This window comes from Pleurodeles waltl, chromosome 3_1 (genome assembly GCF_031143425.1).
Source record: "Pleurodeles waltl isolate 20211129_DDA chromosome 3_1, aPleWal1.hap1.20221129, whole genome shotgun sequence".
NCBI lineage: Eukaryota > Metazoa > Chordata > Amphibia > Caudata > Salamandridae > Pleurodeles > Pleurodeles waltl.
In genome coordinates this window covers 1,648,603,143-1,648,631,094 of record NC_090440.1, presented here as the reverse complement: position 1 = coordinate 1,648,631,094, position 27,952 = coordinate 1,648,603,143, and the positions used below count along the sequence as shown (strand labels likewise).

At 42.1% G+C, this 27,952-nt stretch overlaps 1 protein-coding gene across 6 annotated transcripts in view; it reads right to left on the bottom strand.

Annotated features, from left to right (window-relative positions):
* The window catches only part of MAP3K20 (mitogen-activated protein kinase kinase kinase 20), an 800,901-nt gene that overhangs the window by 192,084 nt on the left and 580,865 nt on the right, over positions 1-27,952 (bottom strand). For 4 of the 6 annotated variants that reach the window (XM_069225358.1, XM_069225359.1, XM_069225357.1 and 1 more), the window contains exon 11: positions 13,352-13,487. In XM_069225358.1, coding sequence (XP_069081459.1) covers positions 13,352-13,487 — 136 coding nt within the window. Of the gene's footprint in view, positions 1-409; positions 1,510-13,351; positions 13,488-27,952 lie in introns of those variants that run through there. The other 2 variants (XM_069225360.1, XM_069225361.1) reach the window with 2 other exon arrangements.

Genomic DNA, 27,952 nt, shown 5'->3' with positions numbered 1-27,952 from the left:
GTCAGCACAAACACTGAAGTCACATTTGATTTGGCAAGTTGACTACGGTCTTTCACTGTCCTAAGGTTTCAGCCATTAAACACATTTGTAAAAAAAAACAAAAAAAAAACATGATTTAATAACTGGCATCATGTTACATGACCCTAATAAGCTGTTCTTTACCGGAATCCAGTTGCAGTTGAATATTAAATGCATGTATGATTGTTAGTGTTAATGTGTTGGTTGTGTCTTTCAACAAAAGGTACCATCGGCCTGAGAGCTGGCGGCCTGTAAGGCTGACTCCCAGAACTGCTCCTAAGTTTCCTTGCAATGATATAATTAGTTATTCAGATCATGTGTACCTTCTCTAGTGCACTACTTTTTACAGCCATAACTGATCCTCCTGCAGCAATGCAAGTGGTGAGTCAACTAAGAAAATAAAGCATTTGCTTTATTCAAAAGAAATAGTAGCAGATATCAAGATCAATACTGCAAGATTATTTTGGTTACTGGTGTACCAAGCATCACAGACCAAGAAAGCTGCAAATATTAAAACTAGCAGCAAGCATGCAATCCTCTATAATTCATACCACTTGTAAGTTGGGGAACGTGGTAGAAGGTGGTACTGTATACAATGCATTGTTTTATTGTCAAGAATATAACTTCACATCACATTCCTACAACAATATGAATATCTTAATGTGAGCGTATCTATAGTCTGTTTTGTCTTTTACCCATTACCTGATTACTGCACAATGTAAACGGCATAGATGGTGCACAAAATATGGTGCTCGCGATAGCATTTTTTGATGATCTGTGTTTAGAAGGAAAAGGTCTAATGAGATTGTGTGGGACGTTTCAGATACTTTTATGAACTGAGCTCTAGCCAAGTCTGATAAAGCAATCTATGTAAACGTGATCCAGCGTTATACTTGATGAATACAGTAGTCACAATGTATTTTCCTATTCAAGTTTCAAACCAATCAAAAACAAAATCAAAGAAATTGTTGTGTCAAAAATGGAACAGTATCTTCTCACATACAAACTCGAATGTCTTAAACAAAAACGTGTTCATGTTGTCTTTTTTCTCTTGTACATAGTTTTGAGAACACTAGCGAGAAGGTCAAGTCTCAATGTTCGAATCTCTAACAGGAGTCCCCAGAAAAGTACACAGAAGCCTTGACTTTGGGCACTTCTGTCTCAATCGCTGCTATCATCAGAATAGCCGAAATCATTGAACCCGACCGCCATGTTGATTTTCTTCCCTGTTCTGACGGAGGTGGTTTTAGTAGAATTCTGCTTTGCTTGCATGTTTATCTGCATCCCCGAGTGCAGGACGGGGCCCCCGACATTCATAGAGAAGATATTGCCAAAGCCCTTCATCATGGCCTGAAGACTCTCGTTCACGCCATCTACCTCCCCGTTACTGCTGGATGTGATCTGACAAGACATCTCAGAACTTTTTGTCTCCTCTGTCTTAGATTCAAAGAAACACTTCCGAGAGATTCTTGCAGCAACAGGTAAGAAAAGCTATCAAGAAAAGAGGAAAGGGCAGAGGTATAAAGAAAGGACAGTTAGAATCAATTTCAACCAAAAGAAAGACAAAATAGGGCACGTAACCAGAAACCCAAAGTAAAATAAGTAGTGATTAAAAACATGAAAGTTATGATTGCATCAAACACCAAAAAGTGGATTTGTAAGCACTGCAGAGGAAATATTCATTGTGAACATGATTAGTCCCACTAGAAGAGTTCAGGGACACAGTGAAACTTCAAAATCTCTATCATAAGCGAATAACACACTCAAATACCATTAAGAAACATGGGATAAAACTTTAAAATGTTTATTTTTAAAACCCAAGTTTAGTGCATAAAAATTGTTTAGGATATGTGAAAGATGGACTGGTAACTTGTAGTCCATTTCTAAGAAAGGCTACATTGTTAATTTCTTACTGCTGATATATCCGGTTAAGAGTCGAAAATGAATATATTCCTCTACAGTGCTTTGTAGGATGTCAGATGTGAAAGCACTTCAAAGGCATGACACATGCACCTATGGCAGTACTAACCCTCAAAGTACATATCTGAGTTCTGAGTACCTGGTCTCTCAGTAAACATGAAATTAGTTCAAACATCTTGCCAGGTGTCTTTCAGTTGTCTTAAATGAGATACTGATCACTAGAATTCACATGCTCCTTCTAACAGAAAATCAAATTAATTTCTACAATAAAGTTATGCGTTTCTTAAAGACTTAAAACTAAAGTAAGACCACAATTCAATATTAATAATTGACAGTCCGTGCTATTCTCATTTTCAAAAAGGATCTTAAAGGATCTGTGAAAAGTTCATAGTTTCCCTCCGGCGTCATTTTCTGTAGGAGACCTTCCCAGTCATAGTATGAACAAGAACACAATTTGGCTTATTTGGATGTAGGCTGATCATAGGTCATACAATTTGTTTTGCTGAAAAAGTTGGTAAAAATCAGGAAGAGCTGCATGTAATAATTTAAATATGGGATAAAAAACAGGTTTTTTTTGTGAACTAGCCAAACTAAATTGGATTATAGGACTATACCTAATTGATACATTTCAATAACATTGGAGATTTCTCTGCTCAAAACCAATTAAGTTGTACGGTTCGTACTCTCCGAGATTCAGACAAAAGTTAATTAATGGAAGAGGGTGAGCAGACAAAATGTAGGTATGGCCATGTCCTCGATATATGTGTGTGCGCAGTTAAAATATGATGGTGTGTCAAGAGAAAGACACTAAAACCTTAAAGCTCATCTCCCTCCTCATCCTAAAGCTGAGTTCCATTTCTTTCTAAGGAGGTGGAGAAGAAATGATGAGTGGGAAATAGCAATTTGGGAGAGAACAGTTTAATGTAAGCATGGGAGGATAGCTGAATATACAAACAAATGTGCAGAGTTTTGAATATTTAAGTAGTCAGCAGCAACTGATCAGTCCTATATCATCCCTCAAAATACAATTATTATATTACAACTGGTGACGAAGATTAGTGATTCAAGCTGAAGCTATGCTACTGTGGTGCCTGTTCCATGATTATTTAATTTCCCGTGTTACTGGGCCAGTACCAGCTCCTGAGGCTGCCTTACAGACAATGCCGGGGAGCAAAGGGAGTGTACACCAGTTTTTTACACCCATGGGGCACTGCAGTATTACAGAAGGGGATGCTAATGCTTGTGTGGCCCGTTCTTTGATACGGATAGTGCTGATGCACATACAGTACCAGGGATATCTTCAGAGGCTGTTCCTTCATTTGCATGGCGGCGTGGCCCCATTAAAAAGAGGGAAACATTTTGACTCGTCGCCTGCACCGGATTATGAATGTAGGCTTAGAAGCAAAAAGCCCAACAAGAGGTGCACTAATTGTGCTCTACAAAGAGGTGGAGCAAAGTCAATGTGCACCCTGATAGTAGTCCTCTGAAGGGCTGAAAAGGGGGTTCTATGGACCCACCAGACATCCCCCAACAGGCAGGTGCAGAACTGCAAAGTGACTGCAGCACTTCAAGCAGCAGCCAAACAAGACTAGTACCACCGATTGGTAAAACTGTTACAGCAGTGCAGTGATTATGAACATCTTTAGTGATAAGGAAAGTAATATAAAGCAAAACAATCCTTTACATCTTGGGGATAGGCTTCTTCTAGAATGACTGATGCCATTTATCCTAATTCCATATTACATATAATGTAATGGACTTGAAAGAAGATACCGGGGCAGATCAGGCAACGGAGGCTGGTGAGATCCCATGAATGCTTGCACTAATTAAGAACTAGTATCTAAAGTAACCAGAATCAATACGCCTGCCTGAATAAAGATTCTCTGCTAAAACAGCTTAAGAAAGCCACGCCAACATGGTCTGCCTTGTACTTCATTATTTGGGGAAAATATCAGAAAAACTAAATTAGAGTCAAAATATATGTACATAGCTCTTGTAACTACAGACAATGACTAGAAAAACATGGAATGGCAGAAAGAAAATGTGCCATAAAAAAAGATAACAACAAGAGCTAGCAGCTTACTTAATGGAAGTGCTGAGATGGATAAGGGCAGCGTGGAACTGATACTGAAATCCAATGCTCTAGTTAAGAGTTTGGCTCATTTTGTGGTCTGGCAGACATGCTACTCACCCACAAAGATCGAGGAGTTACCTGTCTGCAAAAATGACAGACCGACAATTCTTCTGAAAGTCTTGCGAACAGCCACATGTTTTCAACAGCAGTGCCCCTACTGCTCCACTGCCAGAAACCTTACACCCAGAGCCCAACAGAGTTGAGGCTTTCAGTGTAGATACATCAGACCACCTGTCCTCTTAGAGTCAACGGTCTGATGCACTTTTAATTCTGTTTGAGACTACCAAAGGAAGCCTGATGGTCCCAAACTGAAAAATCAGAAATGAACCCCACGCTCTGTTCGAACACTCACAGGGCATCAGGGTCACTAGAGATTTGTTTTTTTGTACCACGCTGGGCTTTTTTTTGTGGAAAACAAAAAATGTGTGAGCAGCATCTGCGTGTAAGAAGGCAGCCTCTGATCAAACTTTCTGTGCCTTCAAAGGTGTTACCATGATAGCAGATCCAATAAAGGTACAGAGACTTCTGTAGGGCCAGTAGAGAGCTCAAAAGTATGTTGAGTGGGAGTGAAGTCCGAGTGGCAGCAGAAATGACATCCCTCACTCTAACAGATGGCTAGTGGCCCAACTTAGAGTAAACGAGCCTGTCCAGAACTATTTGGATAACCTGATTGTCAAACAAAAGTTATCAAATTATATCTGCAAAGAATAAAACGATGATAAGGATGCAAGACGTATTATTATTTGGGGTGAGTGACCACAGAACTTGTGAGAGTGAACCTTAAAAGACACAAAGTTAACCTGAGCTCAAAACCCTGGTAGCTATGGCACAAAGAAGGCAGGCTTAACTTCTGGCAATGTACATGTACCAAAACAGAAAAAAGTCAAAATACAAAACAAGTAAAATCACAAACTGAATTAGAAAAATTGTGTAAAATATAGTAAACAAAATTACAACATTTCAGTACGGGTAACCATAGATATGATCTTTTAGGTTGTATGTAGGAATAGTGCCAAGAAGCATAAAATGCCAATGATTGTCAATGACCACAGTTGACATGGACCTAGGCGCATTTTGCAGATGGCCGTAATGAAGCACAGGTTTGATACATCAACCAGCTTCATCCTGGTCAAAGATTTTACCTTCAGACCTGATATAGATCCTGTCCACCGTATTGCAATCCCTATAGGGTATAACAGTATTGTAATGCGGTGAACGGGATATCCATCAAGTTTGTGATAGAGTATTCTCCTCTGCCAAGATCTAAATCAGGCCATAAGTCCTTTAAGGCTCAATTCACCACAATTCTAAAGCTACCTAAGAACTCCAGTGAAGCACTTAGAGATTGAGGGTGTCAGGCAGAAGCCAGCAGCAGGGCCCAGTTCAAGTCCAGTTGACATTGGTCAGCTGGGCTGTTGTAGGAAAGGCCTCTTGTAGCTGTTGTGTGTATGTAGTTTGAAAAGGAGGTCAGCTTTATGACTCTTTGTGTCCACGTTTTTGTACTGGGTACAAAAGGGAGCAGGTCCAGTCCTTGAAGGCTCCTCTCATGTCACAGATACCAGCTCCAGTCCTTTTCTGTTTTTTGCTGAGGTCCAACTGTGTTCTGAAGTGAGTCCCTGGAGATGCCACATTTATGTCCTGCACAATCTAATGGGTGGGAGTGACTCCTGGGCACTCCCTAACAAATGGAGTAAAAGGTTCCTGGACCAACCCACTTTGGACATTTTCAAGCTGGCAAAAGTCTTTGGCCACACTCAACATTGGTTCTGAAGGCAGGGGTTGTGTGGGGAGTGTACTATGGTAATCCTAGTGTCCTCTCACATCTAAAACCAAAATCCTGTTTGAAGCAGACAATACATATCCAATAAACCCAGAGATAGATGTCTGGTAGAACTAAGGTAGGGTTTTCCAGCAATCAGACAGTCGATACACAAGAATTATCTTCCCATCTTATTCCCATCCTATCAAGTGCACTCCAATTGCTGTATTTAATCTTAACAGACCTGTCAAGCAATATTTGACACCATAATGGTGAAAATGGTGCTCACTCCTCCCACCATTTGTAATATTTAGAAAATTGAAGAATTTATTTTGTTTCCCTTGCTGATAGCTTTAAATTATAACAGCACTAGGGGAATTTCTATCCTTAACTCAGAGCAGGAAACCTTGACATCATCAGTACTAAATAAAAGCAAAAGGTATGAAACACCACAATTATACAAGTCACCAGATGGTGCCTGGGCTGTGTGAAAAAGACTACATTTTGATCTGGCTTAGTTATTTAGAACATTTCTGTGGAAAAAAGTAAAATTACTTTATTTATAAAAAGTATTGTATAGGGGACAAAGACTAGTGCCAAAAACACTGAACATCAACTAAAATTCTCACAGTACAGGCTTAAATATTTGAAATGGTGAAATTGGCTACAAAGAGCAAGCTTCAAGACGAGAGACAAGAAAGAAATCTTTAAAAACATAAAAAAAAAACTTTGTCAATACTTTTAACTGTATGGGGAACAAGTCTGCTACTAGCATTTTGTTCCTTGTTATAAAGTAGATTTTGAAGAAAGACAAAACTGAGGGATACTAAGTGACAATACAATATATGAAGATGAGTGGATACAATTTCAATGCAGAGGGGTCTTGTTTAAACTGAGACAAACTGAGTGAAAACTTAAACCATCATTTGTAACAGATACATGAAAGAAGCTAGGATAATTACTATGTTTTAAAATTTATCAATCTAGAGTTTTTTATAGGTTCAGAATATATTACAATTTCCATGCATGGTGGATAGGTTTACATCATCTTGTATTTATGTAACTACATAAAAAGATAAACTAAATTCTTATAAGTATTTTAAAAATAATGAAGGAGTGATTTGGGGATGAAAGTTTCCAACCTAAAGATCAATAATGACTGGGTGAACATAACATATTTTTCTACAGGACACACTGTGAACAACATTATGTGTACTGATTAGAACTGTAATTCCCTACACCTAAAAAGAGTTGCACTTCGAGGCCAGATTAATGGACTGGTTGTTGATTGTACTGCCCTTCAGTCAAATATAAAAAAAGTCTAAAAAATGAGTGTAAAATTACCTACAGTCCCAACCTTAATAATTATAAATTAGGGGAACACAACTCACCATGATTTCTCTCTCCTAATATTTCTACAAATCACACAATGTGAATGAATTGTTCTTGCCTCAGAATCCTATTACCGTTGTGACAACTAAATACGTTGATGACATGCTTCTCATCCCTACACATATCTCATAGCTCCTAATGCAACTATCACAGCTGAAGACAATGTGAGAAGGAGAAGGAACTAGAAACCACAAAAACGTAAAAAGGATTCACTTTTCCAACTACATCCGTTGTCATCTGCATTATCACTCATTGACTTTTTCGCTACAAAATGCAACACATGCCACATTGGGAAATTGTTGATTTATCGCATGAATAAACCTTCCTGGAAAACTGTGCCAGACTCATATTAAGTAGTCAATGCTGCTATATTCAACAATGTGACACAGATACATCTCCTGCTTAATGAGGAAAACTGTTCTTGGTTATACAATCCAAACAGAACACATCTGTCATAGGACTTTGCAAGAAAACGTAGATGTCTTCACATGATGCTCCCTTTAAAGAGAGTTTGTCAGTGATTCTGACAAAACAACATTGAAAATGGAGGAAAGGTCTAAAAAATTGTACTCAATCAAAAACTAGATGGGTATGGTGTTATCAGGAATTCATTAAATGCTTTCTTCTCAAACACTCAATTTCATCTCATCAAACTACAATGTTACCTTTGCGAAGAAATGGCAACGTGTGTCTGAATATGTGAAAGATAATAATATGCCCTAATTTTTAGATTTACACTAACACTTATTTTAATGTAGAAAATTAATTATGTGTTTTTAAGGAATTTTAAGTATAGTTATTTACTATGATTTACTCGCAAGCTATCTGTCTCATCCTCTATGTATTTTTTTTACATTTCTCTTCACTTTTTGGGATGTTATCATAGTTGAAAGTTAAGATAAAATCTGTATGTTGCCACCTTCTTTGAATTTCACAATAAAAAGAGACAATCTCATGACAAAAAAACTCCATATTCCTAGGGAAAAAATTGAAATAAAAAGAGAGATTGGAATCATCTGCCTATGAAGTGGAAAAGAAGATGCTGTTATCTAGCTGGTACCGACAGCTACTGTGATGCTCCTTTTTTTCTGATACTATTCTGTCAAGTGGAAATAAGTTACTTATCAAGCTGAGATTTGCAGACTGATGACATATACCTTGGCGCTCTAGTTCTGAGCACTCCATTTTCGGTAAAGCTTTCTTACTTGTCACTGATTTCCCCCATAGCGTAGTGAGAAATGGGGGCAAGTGACTGCTGTGTATCAACTGTGCACTGAGAAATTGATGATTAGGCCATTTTATTCACTTCGCTCGTTATTATTACAGATGGCTGCAAAAAGGTATTTTAGATCTAGGGCCTGATTACAACTTTGGAGGAGGGTGTTAATTTGTCCCAAATGTGACGGATATCCTGCCCACCGTATTACGAGTTCCATAGGATATAATGGACTCGTAATACGGCGGGTGGTATATCCATCACATTTGGGACGGATTAACACCCTCCTCCAAAGTTGTAATCAGGCCCCTAGTGTGCCATGCTGTTAAGGGGGTGCTGGCAAATACAATGTTTCCTTGATAGAACATACAAGAAGAGATAGTTTAAAAAACATGTCTGCCATTGAAAAAGGCCAACTCCGTATTTGCAACAAGAGCTTGTGATAGGGACTGATTTCTCTCAGACACACCACAACATTTTAGTGGGATCCTAAAGAGAAGTGCTTAGAAAACAAAATCTTCACAAACAGCATGGAATTGCACCTCAAATGTCTTGCGGTTACACTTGCCTTTGGAAGTACCGCGTGGATAGGATACCAATTTGCGAGTTCTACTGGTATCCCAATGAACACAGGAAAATGTGATCTCAAACTTGCACATTCTGTAGCGTTACAGCTGAAATAAGCTAACGACCTTGGCCTTCAACTAGCCAGCCTACGTACCTACTTAAGCGTGTGAATACAGTCAAAGGAGGGAATACACTCCACAAATCCACATAGCATAACATAACATATATAAGTGAACAGGTTTTCCTTTGCATGCTCATGCGACATATGCCAAAGCTCAAACAACATGTAAACTTCTATAAGGCAGCTGTTGCTGCAACAGATTGCAGCAAGGCATCCTGATTCCATGCCAAGGAAAGTAGTCATGTTTTAATTGTGAAATATATGTACTTTTTTCCTTCTTAAAATGCAATAATAACGCCATCAAAGATCCGTTTGGTCAACTTCTACTTCTCTTAACGTAATATTTTTTTCTCCTTCATATACTCCAGCTATTTCAGTTGCATGTGGTATGAGGGAAGCTGTGCGGAGTTGGGGTGGGGGATTGATCCATCATTACTTGGCCCCGTATGATTATCTCTGGCTTGTATTCTTTCCATCAAAGCCGCTGAATCTGAAACATGTAACCCCTTTGCTTATAGAAAGAGAGATGCTGTTATTTCCCCATCTGCCTCGGTTCATTGTCACATACCAAGATGCCTCTGCTGCAGTAGTTGATCTATGTATGTTGATTAACAGCTGACAGATGTGCCCTGACTTACAATCAGATGGGTTGAGACATAAGGCATACCATCTTTTACGTAGCATTCATACCAAGAAAGGCATCCGCCACGAAGTTACCATATTTGTGTGTTGCCATATATGTTCACGAAGAGAATATGTATTCTTTAAGTATCAGTATCCTATAAATTACCATCAAAAGAATACAAATAAAACAAATACTACAGTAATTTTGAATGTCGCACTGGCTCATGTATTGTGTATTGCTTTTGACTATTGGACCTGCGTAGTCTCAAAAGTTAGTAGGCTCTTTTCTTTTAATTTTGTTACTTATTTGAAAGCAGAGGCAGCTTTTATTTGAATGACACAAATGAATTAAGATGGAATAATGCCACAGTTTTTCAGACCCTGTACTCTCCTCGTCCTCTGACAAGGGAACTATGTGGCACTGAACACTAACGTAAAGTACCAACTGATGTGGATTGTTAACGGTCTACACATACATGCTGTGGAATGTGTTTGATGTTAGAACTCATTCCTCAACTAGAGACCGAAGCAAGGCAGGCCTACACTGTGTACTGAAGTGCACAAAATGGCTCCTGATGTGTATGGCTTTACTGGTATCTGAAAATCAGGTGCCTATAAACAGAGCAGAAAGGGTACCATTTATGAGCTCATCACTAAGCACCATGAAATCACTACTCAGTCATAAAGCCCATCTACCTGAAAGCCATTATCAAAGGGTTTGCATAAGTTTCCTCCCATTAGAAGCACAAGCAGTGTGAGTGAGTATGTACGCTGACAGAGAGACACACGCAGTCCTCTGTGAAAACCTACAAAGCTACATCAGACAGCCCCACCGCCTGTGCTGTGATTCCCGGTTTAATCCTTTAAAGAAAATCTGGGAAGGAGGAAGGGAGGATGTGACCGATGACGTGAAATGTTTCTTCACACTTTTTAATTTTCATTACATTGGAATATTCGTGCATAGTCAGTTCCTCTGAGGTTTAGGAATAAGTAGAAATTGAGAAAACCATTCTCGAATAGACCTTATGCAAGTACTGGCTACTGTCACTCCTTTAAAGATTCAAACCGAACGAATATAATTACAGAAGGACAATATCCGTATCAAAAGTATACCATGCCTGGTAGCCTACAGAAATCCAGAGCTACTAAGAAATGTACAACAACCTACTTAAAGTAAGACCTTATATATATATATTTAAAATGGCAACATGTTAAGTAATAACTGTACAGCTGATGTCGCAACATTACCAACTATTTCATCGCTGGAAGTTCAGCTATTGGTCACAAGTTCCTGACATGTAGGGCCATTGAAATTATGCAGCAGCAGAGGACCAATTTATGCAGCAGATTGTTTAAATTGTGTTATAATCAAAGAGAAATTGTGCTACAAATTATATCGCTTTCTGTGTTATTGTTTTCCTAGCTATTTTCATATTCTAAATGCAAAACCGATTCCAGTGCCATAAAATACGTTTACTAATTTAAAAAAAAACTACATCACAAAGAGAATCTATTTAAAATATTTTTTCACCAGTACTCACTTCTGTTTTGCCTGGATGCACACCAACACCACATTATTAACACTTTCCTTTCTACCCTGTATATTGAAACCAGGGCTACATGTAATAATAAAAGAGTATCTCCTATATTTGGTGGTCCCTGTAGCTCTGCCCAAGCCAGAAGAGTGACATTATGATGCAGTTTTCTTTTTGTCACTACGAGCCTTCAGCTTTCAGTGTACAGTGAATTCACACTTTGAAGACTCTAGTGGCACCATTTCCCATGAAAATTAACAGCTTTGAAAGACAGAATAGTACATTTATATTATGTACATTTCTCTGAAGGAGGCACATTAAGGTTCAAGAAATGGAACCTTAAGAGGTGCAGCATGTTTGAGGTCCTTCAACAGACTAAAGGCCTCATTTTGAGTCTGGCGGTCTTCAGACCACCATATTTGTGGTGGTGGTCGGACCGCCAGGGGACCACCGCCAGTAACAAGGTTCCCGACGGGGTGGTGGAGGGCAGAGTCGTGCTCAGCAACAGCAGAGCTAATTTCAGCGGCGCTGTGCTGATCACAAGTCCAGTTTCCGCTAGACTTTTCGTGGTGGGGACCTCGCCATGAAAAGGTTGGTGGAAAGCCAATGCTGGCGGCCACCCTCCCCAGCACCCTCGGAATGCACACAGAGGAACTGCTACAGCAGACAGTGTGTATTCCGAGGGTTCTGGGGGCACCCTCTGTGCGGTAGCATTGGACAATTTTGGAGGTTTCTGCTGGTCAGCCCAGTGGAAGCCTTGTAAAACTGGACTAGTTGGGAGACTGCCAGCTTGCCTGCGGTCTCCTAGCCACGGGGCTGGTAGGCCGACGGTTGGCCCACCAACCTCGTAATGAGGCCCTAAGTGGCCTGTTTGAAATACTTGCTGTTTGGAGGCCAGCTACTGTGGTGTAACGAGAATTTATAAGGATAGTGGGTGAAAACATTTCATGACAAAGGACTCCTTCTTCCCCACCTGTTTGAATCACATTTGAATATTTAAGGATTTTGTTTCTCGATGTAGACAAAAGACCTTCCCAGTCCATCAATGGTGACACAATATCTAGAATTTTTTTTTTTCTTTACTGACTGAATACAAGAAGGAACAGCTGAAAGTGAATCTTCCAATTTTCTCAAAGTGTTTGGCAAGGCATTACGTCATGTGTTTATCAATTTTGATAGCCTTTGGTCAGTTTGAGCAAACAACACATTTACTTGCAAGTACGGAAACAAATTTATGTTGAGTAAGAAGCACGTGTATAATCAAGTTGTTTCCAGTGGCCCTACCTGTATGTATTATTCAGTGTTTTACCAGAATTTGCTTTGGTTGGCTGTTAATACTTCTAACACAGTTAAGCAAACTGAGTCTTCAAGTATTTTACTTCTGTATTACAGGGATTACATTGATTTGAAATATTTCACTGCAGCTAGCTTTATTTCTACAACTAAGAGTTGATTTCACTTTTTCTATATACGTTTTGCACCTTCAAGAATTTGCAAGGAGTATGGTGTCAATAAACTACAAACTAAACATTTTAAATAAATGACAATCAAAGGTTACAAGATGACTCTATGTTATTTGCTATTCAGTGTTTCAGAGGCTTTACTACATGATGCATTCTGCTAGTGGAAGTCTTTCTTAATTTCATTTGAACGAATTGTACCAATTAACGGATTGCAATCATTTTTCTTTAAAAGAAAACGCACAAATCTGAAACACAGGGTCCATTTGACACGAAGTTAGCTCGCGCCTTATCACAACTACAACTTCACAATGAATTGATTGTGAGAGACATGAGCTTCTCCTCAGCAGGCTTCACACTAAAATGCACAAACGTGATTCTGTATAACAAAAATGTTTTCTCAGACAAATAAGCAGTGGTGTAAGCAGATGAACTGTGGTGCCGGATTAGTACACACATTTAAAGGCATTACATGTCTGTGAATGGAAATGCACTTATCATGTTAAAGTTATGATGCATGCTACCATGCTGAAAAGCATGATTATGAATGGAAATTGCCCATTCAAATGGAAAGCGGTGGGCCAAAGTGGGGCAGACATACTCACAGGAGTGTGGGACTGTTCGGTGAGCTTTTGCTCCCACATCTTCAGCCGCCTTTCCCTTTCCTTCAACTCCTGCTCCTTAAAGCTGAGATCACGCTCTAGTTTCTTTAGCCTCTCTAAGGTTTCCTCAATTTCACATCTGCAGAGACAAAATCGGTGGAATCAAGATACATTGCCAACGTTTCATATACACTTGTTAACTAAAAACACATTCTATCGACAATATTACTCAGCACTTCCTCAAATTGCCATTAGATCATGTTCTTCAAATGCAATACGAATTATGTGCACAGTGTGAGATTAACTGTATCTGTTACTAAAGCAATATGATACATTAGTTTCAGTAGGCTACAACACTTAAAACATGCATTACTGGAAAGATGATGTCATCATCTCTTTACCTTATCCCAGTTCTTAGTACGTGATGTGTGCACTGCCACTCACACAGGAATTTCTTACAACAGTTTTCCGCCAAGTATTTTTTTTATGCCTTCATGCCCTTGCTTGAGGAAGGAAGGGGGCTGGCTTAAAAAGCTGTTTCTACTCCTAAAACTCCAACTTTAGAGGAAGGCTAAACACGTCACTTCCTTCTCTATCCCCCTCTGTCTATATTCGAGGGCATCTTCCTACCTTCTGGGAACAGTTTGGCATGCAAACTGTCATCTGAAGCTTGAATCCCTGTGATGCATTATGAGCTTCTTCCACGTGCATATATTTACAGGGTCATTTGTCAGTCTTCTGTTTTACAGTGTGTTACTTGGTGTGCTTAAGAAGAGTCCAATGTGTAGCAGAGTAGAGACGGTTTTGGATTGAGTGTGGTTTTGATGTTGATCTGTTTTATACTGCGGGTCTCTCTGCCTGCAAGGCAGGTTCAGTTTTTGACTATTCTAGCTCTAAATGCTCATCAGATATTGGGAAAATGCTGCCTGCTTGTTTACTGGGGTTACAGGGAGTCCTTTTTAGCAAAGCAACCCCACAAATAACCCATTATTAAAAACTGGACTATTGGTTGACTGGGGTGTGAGCCTTAGTCAAGCAGCAACCACAAACCTAGCCAAGGTAAGGCACAAGCAAACCTCAAATTAACCTGTGCTCAAATCCCTGGTAGCTTGGCACAGCACATTCTGGCTAACACAGCAAAATAGTGAAAACTCCACACAAAAAGATCCCACACCAAGTCAGAAAAATAGAGTAACATTTTCCAAATTAAACAGGACCAAAACGACAAAAATCCAATCAGTAGAACTTGAGCTATGAATTTTTAAAGCATAAACTGTAAAGTAGCACCAAGAAACAGGAAGCACCAACCACGGCTATCTGGTCATACTAGAGTGGGTCAAAGTCAAAAGTTCAGGCTGACACAGGCTGACCTCAATGGAGCGTGGGTCAGACACAGTCCCCAGATTAGTCCCATTGAAGGTTTACCTTCCCAGGTTTTTGCCAAAAGTCCAGATCGCATTGGAGAGTGGCGCTGGGAGCAAGGAGAGCTGCAAAAAACAGGCTGGCTATCGCAATCAGACAGGCTGGCACTTCTTGTTAGTGGTCCCCATCAGCTTGACAATGCTTCTGTGCAAAGAGATGAGCTTGCAGCGGCTCATGCTGCTTTTCCGTGCAGGTGGAGCAGTTCCGGTGTGAACTGTTCATTTGCTGTCACAAAGAACCTAAAAGCTTGAATTTAAGAGCTACACCAAGGGTACAGAACCTGAGTTGCACCTCCTGGGAGTTAACACCTCGCTGAAGTCCAGGAGCTGTTGGGGAGCCTGTTATGTTCCTAATGCACAGATCAGGAGGCCAGCAGACTAGCCCTTTGAGTCTGCCCAAGGTCCTCCGTTCAAGATGACGTGCACGTCCAGCTTTTCTTCCCCAGGCAGCAGGTCAGCACAGCAGAGCAGCAGTTACTGTATAGCAGAAGCCCAGCAGAGTGGCAGTCCTTGTAGCAGCAGAGCAGTCCTTCTTCATTGCAGAGTATCCACAGGTCCAGATGTGTTCTGAAGAGTTGGTGTCTAAGGTCCCTCTTTTATACCCTGGGCCCTGGTTCTCCAAGATGGAAGAAACTTTTAGACAGTGGCTTTGAAGTGCATGAAATTCCCTGCCTCCCCTGCCCTGGCTCCAAGCTGGCTGACGTGAAAATGCTGGGTCATTTTGCCCTGTGTTTGGAGATAGGGCACAGCTTATTCAGGTGTAAGTGAGGCTGGGCCCAGGTCCTCCCTCCCATCCTGACAATAACGGTCCATTCAGTCACAACTAAGCTCTCATAGTGTGTGGCTGTCAAGGAGCAATACACAAAGCCCAACTGTCAGCTACACCCAGTACTTTAACCCTAGACAGGCTACAGGCACAAAAGGGCTAAGGGCAGGGAAGTGCCAACTTTCTATAAAGTGGCCTTTTCAAAATTGTATTTTATAATCCGATTGTGCCATAAGTTAGGATTTTAAATTCCAATTCCAGAGACATAAAACATGAACATTAATCACTTCCCATTTGGAAATTACACTTGCAATAAAGCAACTCCAATGCTATCCTATGCGAGAGATAAGCCTCACATTAGTGAAAAACTAATTTGGGCATTTTTCACTACAGGACAAGTAAAACTTAAAAGTAGATGTCCAGCCTTTTAATTAGAAGGCACCCAGACCTATGGGCTACCTAGGATGTTAGATGCAAAAACAGGGTGATGGATGGAAGGCTTGAATTAATCTCAGGCACTGGCAATAGTTTGGGCCAAATCCCAATCCATGGGAACAGTCCAGCCTGAACTGTCAGACCAGGTCCTCCATGAGCCAGAACACAAGCAACCCAGTACCAGTTTCGCCCTTGTTATGGGCTCTTCAGCAGAGTATAGCTTGGTTGCAGAGGCACAGTGAGCCCGAGACCCACTTTTGGGCATACCCTAACGGCTACCTAACGCCTACCTTAGGTGTGCCTTATCTGTAATAAAAGGGGAGCTTAAGACTTGGCAATGTTTAACGCCAAGTCGACATGGCAGCTTAAAACTGCACATGCAGGCTCTGCAATGGCAGGTCTGAGACATGTTTAAAGGGCTACTTAAGTAGGTGGCACAATCAGTGCTGGATGCCTACTAGTAACATTTAATTTCCAGGCACTAGGTACATGTAGTACAGGTGTTTAGACAAAATAATGAGTTCAAAATATCAGGTTGCAAAAATACCGGAAAAATGATTTTGTGATGCAGAAATATCATTGTCAAGAATATTGACTGTTTAGGTATGTAATATCATTTTCATTAATATCGTTGTTGCTAATATTGTTTTCTATAATACAGCTGCAATTATTATCGTTTTTAAATTATCTTTATGTGTTTTCATTTATTTTGTAATACTATGTCTTATTGTTTGTATACTTGTTAATATTTTTTTTTAATATACTTTGTAATTGTAAGTGGTTTTCACTTTTTAATTTAGTTTTTAATAGTAACCTATAGTGTCATAGTGGGTTGCTATGTTTCTAGGAGTAAAGGGTGGGAAGTTAATTAAGTATAATTAATTAAAAATGTAAAATTAATTTATTATTAATTACTGATTTGAACATCAATTATGTAAATTCTGTCATAGTTAAATTTTTTAAAGTTATACATTAGGTGTGGACTGCGGGGTTTCTATGGTTATACGGTGGGAAGTTAATTGAGTAATATTTAAGTAATTATTAAATCTTAACTTATTAATTGATGTATTGATTAATAATTATGTAAATTGTGTAATAAGTATGCTTTTTAGGTTATATTTTAGGTGCAGGCTGCTGGGTTTGTAGGGGTATAGAGTGGTAAGTTAAGTAATATTTAATAAATAATTAAATATGAATGTATTATTAAATAGTTTATTGATTATTAATTTCGTAATTTGTGTAATAAGTATGTTTTTTCATTTATATATTGGGTGCAGGCTGCTGGGTTCATAGGTGTATAGGGTGGGAACTTAATTAGGTAATAATTGTTTTCCAATAATTAATAATTTATTGTCAATATTCAATTGACTAGTATTTATGTCAATTGTGTAATAAATATATTTTATGAGTTATATATTTGGTGTGGACAGCTGGTTTGCAGAGGTATTGGGTGTGAATTTAATTAATTAATTAATAATTACTTAACAATTCATTATTAATGTATACTTAATTATTTAATTATCAATTATGTAAATTGTGTATAAATTATTTTTGTAAAGTTATATATTAGGTGTGGGTTACTGGGTTTGTTGGGGTATAGTGTGGGAAGTAAAATAATGTTTAATTAATTATTAGGTAATGTATTAATTATGATTGACGTAAATTGTGTAATAAGTATGTTTTTTAAGTTATGTATTAGGTGCGGGCTGCTGGGCTTCTAAGCATATTTGGTGGGAACTACATTAGTAACTAATTAATTAACATTAACATTTTAATTTATTAATATTTATTTTATTGTTGATTAATTATGTTATTTTTGATATATGTATAATATTTTAGTAATATTTAATGTAATGTTAGGTTTGTGGGGGTATAATGCATGTACTTAAATAAGTACTAAATAGATTTAAAAGAATTGATAATTGACTGTTACATTTGTGTAATAACTATTTGAAAAAGTTAATGGCTTCTAGTTTTTATATATTTTTTGTTTGGTTAATTAATAATGTTACTAGTTTAAAATTTTTTTAAAATTTATTGGGTTTTTCAAATATTATGTATTTGAAGTGAATTTCTTTCCCTACCTACTGTTGTACAGACTGGAGTGGGAAAAGTTAATGTTACCCCTCCGAAGTCCAACGCTTTTCCTATTGTTTCACAGAGACTGGAGTGGAAATAATAAATGTAACCCATCCGAAGACCAACGCTCTCCCTACTGTTGACCAGACTGGAGTGGGAATAGTAAATTGTACCCCTCGGAATTCCAGCGCTTTGTCTACTGTTGCACAGATTGGAGTGGGAATGTTAAATCTAACCTCCCTGAAGTCCAACGTTTCCTCTATTGTTGCACAGACTGGAGTGGGAATAGTATATTTAATATTTCCAGACTTCAATAGTTTTGTAAATAGTGTTTAAGTATATATTATTATTCTTAGTTTATTTACATTAATATTTTTTATATATGGAAACGTTTTTCTTCTTAATTTTTAAAATATTGTTTGTAATTTCTTTTGAGATTTTACACTTTTTAAAGTTTTTATAACAATTTAATTCAGCATTTTGTTATGAAGGAAAAGGCACTTTGTTCAGAGTCATCAGAAGTTTTGGTGAAGACAGTTATCTGGAGGAATTTGTCCCACGTCCATACCCCTGACATGTACAAAAGGGTTGATCAAGCAAAGTCCAATACCATTCCACAACCCACTATAGCTGCCATGTCATCCCTCCCATCCAGATTTGAACATTACATACTGTGCAAAAATGTACAGCAACAGAAAGCACCAGTGGAACAAGAATGCATTTTGTTAGTGACAGGCTTTCTAAGAGTTTGGTTCTAGGTGGGTCAACATCTGTGTCTGATGGGGACATCACCCATAGTTCCAAGGCCCTCGGTGTTTTGGATATTGCTGAACAAGATACTTACCTTTGGTAATTAATTATCTGGTAGAGACATATTCTAGTTGCAGATTACATAACTTAGAATTTCCCCCAGGCGTCAGACTGGATCTGGAGATTTTTTTTTAGCAGTACCCTGGTGTGCCGTTAGGTGGAGTCGGTCAACTCCACGTCCGTTGTTGGCGCCATGGTCGCCATTATGACGTTGCAGTCATATACAGGCGCCACCCTGGCCAGATGAATTCAGTTTCTTTTCACCACTTTCCAAGCCAGTAGCGCAGAGCCATGAAGAACACTGAGAATGGTGCCCCAGAACTAAGGCCCTGAAAAGGGAATCCCCATCCTAGAAATCAGTTTGCAGTGCGGGGAGAATGGGCGGGTTGGTAAGAAATCTGCAACTAGAATATGTCTCTACCAGCTAATTCGTTACCGAAGGTAAGTAACTTGTTCATCTGACAGAGACTTCTAGTTGCAGATTCCTTACCTTAGAATAGACACCCAAGCAATACCATCCTCGGCGGTGGGCTGCGAACCAAGATCTTACTAAAAGTCCTGCAGAACCAAACAGCCAAAGTACCCGTCTCTGTCCAGGCAGTAATGCTTTGTGAAAGTGTGCAAAGACACCCACATTGGTGGCTGGCAGATGTTCAGGACAGGAACTCCACATGCTAACGCTGTGGTAGCAGCAGTTGCTCTAATGGAACGAGCATGCGAACCCTCAGGGGGTTGCTTCTTTGTGAAAGCGTAGCACATCTTGATGCAGAGGACAACCCATTGCGAGATGGTCCGCTTCTGCACCGCCCAACCTTTCTTCGCACCTACATATCCTACAAAAAGTTGATTATGAACGGGGTAGGTGGAAACAAAAGGGTAAGCCCTTTCTGGGACCTCCCAACAATGGGAGACTTGAGCAAGGAAGGTTGATCTGGCATTCTGAGAAAGGTAGACCTTAAGGGCTCCCAAACCAGAGCCCTGCTGGGCAAGAGAGAGGATGAACAGTAGAACCTCAGACAGAGGTGCAGAAAGGGGATCAACAGACTTGTTGGTACACCATGCCACAAATTTGCCCCAACGATAGGCCGTTTTGGTGGAGGGCCGCCTGGCTGCCAAGATAACATTGCAGACTTCCGGTGGAAGGTCGAAACATGTCAACTGCCGCCGCTCAATCTCAATGCAAGGAGGCGGAGAGTGGACAGGTTCAGGTGGAGAACCGCCTCTGCTGCTGCAACAGAAGGGGCAGTCTGATCTGAGGAGCTCAGGACACCATATTCTTTGTGCCCAGTCTGGAGCCACAAGGATTACTTGGGCCGGTCGCTGTTGATCTTCTTCAGAACTCTGGGCAGAAGCTGTATTGGCAGGAAGGCATAAAGAAGGCCCGAGTTCCACTCGAGAGGAAAAGCGTTGCCGAGCCAATGCCGCCTTCAAAACTCCAGCGCGTAAAACTGCTGACGTGTTCTATGCGTAGACGAACAGATCTAACCAAGGCTCTTACCACTGCTGAAAGAGACCTTGCACCACCTCCGGATGGAGACACCATTCGTGATCGACTATGCATCGATGGCTGAGTATGTCTGCTCTGGCGTTCAGAGACCCAGCCAGATGCTGAACCACCAGAGATATGCCCTGTAATTCCAGCCATGGTCAGAGGCGCAGAGCCACTTGACAAATGGCCAACGACCCCACTCCGCCCTGCTTGTTGAAGTACCACATGGCGGTGGTGTTGTCCAGGAACACCTGCGCCACTTTCCCTTTGAGAGAGGGAAGGAATGCTTTCAATGCAAGTCTGATTGCCCGGAGCGCCAGAAGATTGATGTGGAGCACAGACTCCGCCGGAGACCAAAATCTTCTGGTCTCTACCTCCCCCATATGGACGCCCCATCCCAGGAGTGACACATCTGTCACTACCGTGAGTTCTGGTTGGGGATGGGAGTGGGATCTGCCATTGACCAAATTGTGATTTGAAAGTCACCACTGCAATTCTTGCGTAGTTCCCGCTGAGATCTGGACCATATCGGAGAGGTTCCCCTGATGCTCCACCAACTGGAACTTCAGATCCCACTGCAGAGCCTGCATATGCCATCTGGCACGTGTCACCAGCAGGATGCAGGAGGCCATGAGGCCCAGCAGCCTCAAAGTCATTCTCACCAAAATCCAGGATAGAGGCTGAAACATCAATATCATAGCCTGAATATCCTAGACTCACTTTTTGTGAGGAAAGGCCTGAAACTGCACTGTGTCCAGAACAGCTCCACTGAAGGTGAGCATCTGAGTGGGAGTCAGGTGTGACTTTGGCATGTTTATAGTGTACCCCAGGGAATGCAGAAGTTTTGTTGTAGTCTGAAGGTGGGAGACGACAGCCTGGGGCATGCTCACCTTCAACAGCCAGTCAATGAGTTAGGGAAATACTGAAACCCTAACCTGAGCAGATGAGCTGCGACCACCACCATCACTTTCGTGAACACCCAAGGGGCCCTGATAAGGCCGAAGGGGAGCACTTTAAATTGAAAGTGCTCATGAACTGCAAGTAACGTCTGTGGTCAGGCAGGACGGGAAAGTGTAAGTAGGCATCCTGTAAGTCCAACGCTACCATCCAGTCTCCAAGGCAGACAGGACCTGAGCCAGAGTGAGCATTCTGAACTTCTCCTTCCCAAGGAAGAGATTGAGGGGCCGGAGGTCTAGGATAGGATGAAGGCCCTTGTCCTTTCTGGGCACCAAAAAGTAGTGGAAATAACAACCACAACCTATTTCTGGCACAAGAACCCTCTCTATGGCTCCCTTGGCCAAGAAAGCTGCAACTTCCTTGCAGAGAAGTGCCAAATGATCCTCCAGTAGACAGTCGTAAAACAGTGGCATGGCTGGAGAGGTGCCTCGAAGGGGTGGAAGAAGACCCTTCGGACTATTTGCAAAACTCACCTGACCGTCATGATGTATTCCCAGTGGGGTAGGTGATGGTGAATCCTGCCTCCAACTGGTCCGAGATGGATCGATGGACTAGGAAGGTTTGGACCGGGCAGACTGCTGGCTCCCTGACCCACAGGCATGTGGGATCCAGTGTCCGCGGCCATGCAGGGGCTGTGAAGCATGCACGGCCCAGTAAATGGCAGGGAAACGACACAGTTGGGTGCCCCTTCCTTAGCCATGAAAGAGGTGAAAAGTGGACTGTGGGGGGTGAGGGGTGGCCCGGACTGAGCCGGAAGCCGGGACTGCTTTAAGCGCTTGAGCGCTGTGTTCGCTTTGTCTCCGAACAGACAGATGCCATCAAAGGGCATGTCCATGAGAGACTGTTGGACATGCCCCAAAAAGCCAGACATCCTCAACCAGGCATGGGGCTCTAAGGCCATGTCAACCCAACCGATCTGCACGGAGAGTCAATCGTGTGCAGCCCACAATGTATTGTGAACCTGGTCGCATCCATCCCATCAGCAACGGCTTGAGAAAGCATTACCTGAGCCTCATCCAGAACCCGCGGCAGGACCTGTGTGACCGTATCCCACAAGGTATGGGAGTAGAGGCCCAAAAGGCATACGATGTTCACAGACTGCAATGCCAGAATGGAGGAAGAAAACATCTTCTTCCCAAGCTGTTCCAGTCTCTGAGCTTCCCGATCCAGAGGTGCGGATGGGAATGCACCAGATGAAGAAGAAAATTGGATGACAAGGTTCTCAGGCATAGGGTGTTGGGACAGGAATTTAGGGTTATTCAGCGCAGGCCGATGGCAGCAAGTGATTGTCCTATTCACGGGAGCCCCTGTGCTGGGTCTGGACCAGGTACCCAACAGGACATCCGTGAGGGCTTCATTAAAAGGTAAAAGGGGTTCCAAAGTGGAGGCCCCAGGCTGAAGCACCTCAGTCAGGAGGTTAGTCCTGATCGCAACAGAAGGTAGTTTGAGGCTGAGGACCTCAGCTGCCCTTCTTACCACCAGAGAATAAGCCATGTTAGGGGGAGAAAGCATGCCAGTATCTGGAAAAGTATCCAGACCACTAGCCTCGCCCAATTCCTGTGCCCAGTCCATCTCAGGATACTCTAGCTGGTATTCTAGAGGTTCCATCGACCCCTTCAAAATTTCCCTGTGCCCATAAGAAAAAGGGTCAGGATCCAACCTTGGGTGAGTAAACCACATCGAAGCCAAAACCGGCGTCCAGTAATGCTGCTCCGGGTCGTCGGGGATAAGTATTGGGTCAACGTTAAATGTGGGCCTTAACGATGTCAGGAGCGTTGATGACTTTGCCGGCACCTGGGAAGGATGCATTGCCACAACCGGTGTCAGCACGGATCTGATAAGGGATCCCGAGAGGCCCTCTGGAGCCCGGGCCGAAGCTGATGCAGCAGAGCCCGGGCCGTAGCCGATGCAGCAGAACCCGCCCCAGGGTCCAAAGGCGTCGCAGGAGGGTCGGTCTGCCCAAAAATTAGGGGCATGGCTTCATAAAATTGAAGTTCGGCAGGGGTGGCTACGGCTCCCAGAAACTCGGGGAGGCACAGAGCCGACCCAGAAGCAGGCTCTGAGGACAGAGGCCTAGAGCGTTGATGCTCTTCCTGCGGCACATCGGCCGAGCGACTGGGTGAAGTTGAAGAACATGTGGCCTTCTTCGACTTCTTCTTTTTGTGAACCGAATGTCCCGAGTACTTTGAAAGGGATGAAGAAGAGTGGTGATAACTCCACAAGCAGTCTTGAGACCTTACTCAAAGCCTTCGGGTTCATGGCCCGGCACTCGGAGCATGACTTCGGGCCGTAGTCACACTCCAGACATCAGAAACACACAAGGTGCTGATCCGTCACTGACATAATTCTGTGACAGGAGTCACATGGCTTAAACCCGGTCTTCTGTGACATTCTCAAAGCGCAAAAAGTCAGAAACAACAAAACTGTTGAAAGCGGCCAAAAACGACTGAGGTTAGCTCTCTCTGGATCTCCGTGTATGCTGGTGCAGAAAGAAAAGAACTGATGTCAGCACACTGGGGTGGCACCTATATACGACCACAATATCATCACGGCGACTGTTGGACTTTTTTGCTTATGCAGGGTCATACCCAATCTTTTTGCCTCCTGCCTCCTATTTTTTTTCTGACCTGTTGCTGTTGGCTTTTGAACTCTAAGCACTTTACCACTGCTAACCAGTGCTAAAGTGCATATGCTCTCTGTGTAAATTGTATGTGATTGGTTTATCCATGCTTGGCATATTTGATTTACTAGTAAGTCCCTAGTAAAGTGCACTAGAGGTGCCAGGGCCTGTAAATCAAATGCTACTAGTGGGCCTGCAGCACTGGTTGTGCCACCCACATTAGTAGTTCTGTAATCATGTCTCAGACCTGCCACTGCAGTGTCTGTGTGTGCAGTTTTAACTGTAAATTCGACTTGGCAAGTGTACCCACTTGCCAGGCCCAAACCTTCCCTTTTCTTACATGTAAGGCACCCCTAAGGTAGGCTCTAGGTAGACCCAAGGGCAGGGTGCAGTGTATGGTTAAGGTAGGACATATAGTAATGTGTTTTATATGTCCTGACAGTGAAATATTGCTATATTTGTTTATCACTGTTGCAAAGCCTGTCCCTCTCATAGGTTAAAATGGGGGCTACCTTTAAATCTGATTAAAGTGTAGATTCCCTTTGGGATCGGATGGACATGTGGAGTTTGGGGTCTCTGAGCTCACAATTTAAAAATACATCTTTTAGTAAAGTTGATTTTAAGATTGTGTGATTGAAAATGCCACTTCTAGAAAGTGAACATTTTCTTGCTTATACCGTTTCTGTGACTCTGCCTGTTTGTGGATTCCCTGTCTGGGTCAGTTTGACAGTTGGGCTGGTTGTACCTCACACTAGACAGTGACACAAAAGGAGCTGGGGTGTAGTCTGCATTTCCTGATGAGCCATCTGTGCTAGGAGGGAGGGGAGGAGTGGTCACTTACACCTGAAAGGGCTGTGCCTGTCCTCACACAATGCAGTCTCCAACCCCCTGGTGAGTGTCTGGGGTCTGGCCTGGGCAAGGCAGGATTTCACATTCAAAAGAGACTTTACTTTGAATTTGAAGTAGGCCTAATTCAAAGGAGAAATTGGGTATAAGAAGGGCACCCAAAACCACAGACTTTAGAACACTTCTGGAAACAAGAAGAACCTCTGCCTGGAGAAGAGCTGAAGAGCTGAGGAAGAAGAGCTACCCTGCCTGTGACTGTGCTTTATGGAGCTATCCTGCAGTTGATGCTTCTGCCAGAGTAAGAGGGCAAAGACTGGTCTTTGTGTGTCTTCCATCTTGTGAAGAAATCTCCAAGGGCTTGATTTAGAGCTTGCCTCCTGTTGTTTGAAGTATCAGGGACAGCAAAGACCTCTCTCTGCCACCACCTGGAGTCTCTGGAGAGACTCCTGCTCTGACAATGTGTGATCAGCGACTATAGATTCAACAGTGGTCAGGAAGGAATTTGTTTGGTGCAGGGATTGGTCAATGTCTGTGATGGCCCTGGTGAAGTTCTGTTGGAGCATCACAATATCCTAGCAAAACCTGACAAGCAGGAGCTCGATATCTTCCTTAGTAGCATGAGCCTAAGATTACAGATGCTTCTCCAAGCTTAGAATTGATGTTGAGGGGTCACCTTGGGAGAAGGGGTGCTCTGTTTTCTGAAGCATGTCTTTGATGGAGGAGGAGAGGGGGGTTGTGGCTCTGTTCCCCATCATGGCCAGAGAATGTGGGAAATGTCACACTAGGACTTCTGGGGTCGGCCCCACACTGTCAGCCCCACCACATACTAGCACCTTGTGATGCTGCACAACCTCTGAGGACCACTCGCTAAACTGTACAATGGCCAGGTAAGCAACTCTGCTAGTTGGCTAGGTAGCAGGCGTGGTGCATTGGGCAGAATAAGTCAGTCTGTTAAGGTTTCACATCATACGGAAGTGGACATCCAGGGGCCTTCTCTGTTGCTCCCCCAAGGCTCCGGCTCCTCCCCAGCAGTAAGAGCCCAGATGTAGCCTCCAAGACAGCAGTGGCAACCCCACACTGTCTGCATGCCCATGCTACCTGTGAGGAGTGGGGCCCTTACTAAAGAGAACAACCTAGTCCGCTTGGCACCTCTCTGTACCAAGCAGTCTCGCAGGCACAACAGACTTAGCAGTATTGAAGGCCGATGTGTGTCAACAGATGGGAGTCGCTATGTAGAATGTTCTCTGAGTGGGTCACAGTGCAGGGCTGCAGGAATCACAAAATTATGCACATTAAAAGTGTCAGCCGAGCTAATGTCTCACTGATTCGAAGATCTGTGGGAGCCCGTCACTGTGTGAGATGGGAAGCTCTTTAGGCCGCAGGGGGCATTGGCCCTCCAGCATCACTGGGCCAGAGGCCACCACAGTATGGCATGGGCTGGAAACTATGAAAACTTCACTATAGCTGAGGGCCCCACCTCTCACGCCTGGTTGATTCGGCAGAGGCAGCACTCCTCCCTAGCCACGCGCCCATACTTTTTTATGTTTAATTAATTAGGTAATTTTTTCAATTGATTTGGTAAGTTTTGTATGTATGATATATATTACCTTATGTTTCTATAGGAAAAACGTTTTTTTGACTTGCCAATATCTTTGTCACAGTTTGAAGAATGCATGGCACTTGAAAGGCTGTATATACAATCTTTATACAGCAGCTTTGTCTAGGCAACAATTTAGACCCTACTCTCAGCAAGTATATTGCAATCTGTATACAAATGTGTTATTGCAAACACCAGATTAATCACTAGTTTCAAGTAATATGCAACAATAATCTAAATGTATGCTTTGTACATGTATTTATAATCCATACTTTTAAAGCGCTCTAATGTCCTAAGGACATGCCCGCTCTATTTAAAAGTATAAAAATAAATTAATTCATATCTGTTTAACTTCATGTTTAAAATGATAGATCCAGACACTGTGTTAGAGTTACTCTCACTTTCTAATATGAAGGTAATTACATTTCCTTTTAGGGAAACTCATTTAGAAACAGACTCAGTGATTGCCAGGAGGGTGTTTCGAGTGATTTAATTTAACCATTTGATTGGAAAAATTGACTAAATAATTTTTGTCCAATAGAAATACTCTTGGAAACATACAAATGTCATAGATTTACAGGAGTACTCCTTGAGTTGTCTGTAAAAACCCAAGACATCAGAAATGTACTCAAGATTTAGGACTAAGTCCATGGGAGTAGATATCTAACTTTTGACAGCTTTGCTTTCAGTATTTCAGGTAAAGGGAAAATGAGTACACAGATATATTGGTCAATATATTGGCCTGGAACAAGAACTCTCACAAATTTCTGGCATAAGTAGTCACACATAATAGCTTCTTAAATCCACTAAGGGTTGATAGTGTGGTAAATGACCAAGTGCAAGGAGAGATAAATAACATTGTTCTAACAAATGAAATAAAATCATGAGAAAACAACATTTAAACTCTATGTCTGGGTTATAACAAATGAATTGCACCTTACATGATCATAGTGTGATGCACAAAAAGTTGGGCAGGAAGTAGGTGAGGCTAAAACGCTTAGAAAAATAACTAAGGGCCTTATTACGAGGCTGGCGGTCGTAGGACCGCCAGCCTCGTGCTGGTGGTCAGACCGCTGCAACTGTGTCGGTCCGACAGCCACATACATTACAACCCTGGTTTGTGGACCTGCCAGGAGACTGCCATTCCCATCAGGAACATTGTTCCTGATGGGGTGAAAGCAGTCGGAGTTGTAACCAGCTAGGGCGGCGCTGAACTCAGCACATCCTGGTTGATTAAAACCCCACTTTCCGTACACCTTTTCATGGTGGCGACCGAGCCATGAATCAGATGGTGGAAAGCTGGTGCTAGGCAGTGCAGGAGCCCCCTCCGCAGCTTTGCTGACAGTGCACTTTCTGAGGGTGCTGGTCGGCCCCCTCCGTGATACAGTATAGGACTCGGCTCCCTTCAAGGCACTGTTCCCGCCGGACTGACTGGTGGAAATGCTCTGTTACAATTTTCCTGTCGGTCAGCCCGGGTGAAACAATGTAATATGGCGGAGGGGAGGCCACTGGTATGACAGTCTGACCGTCAATGTCGTAATGAGGCCCTTAGTGGCTAGATGGAAACAAAACCAGTGGAACACT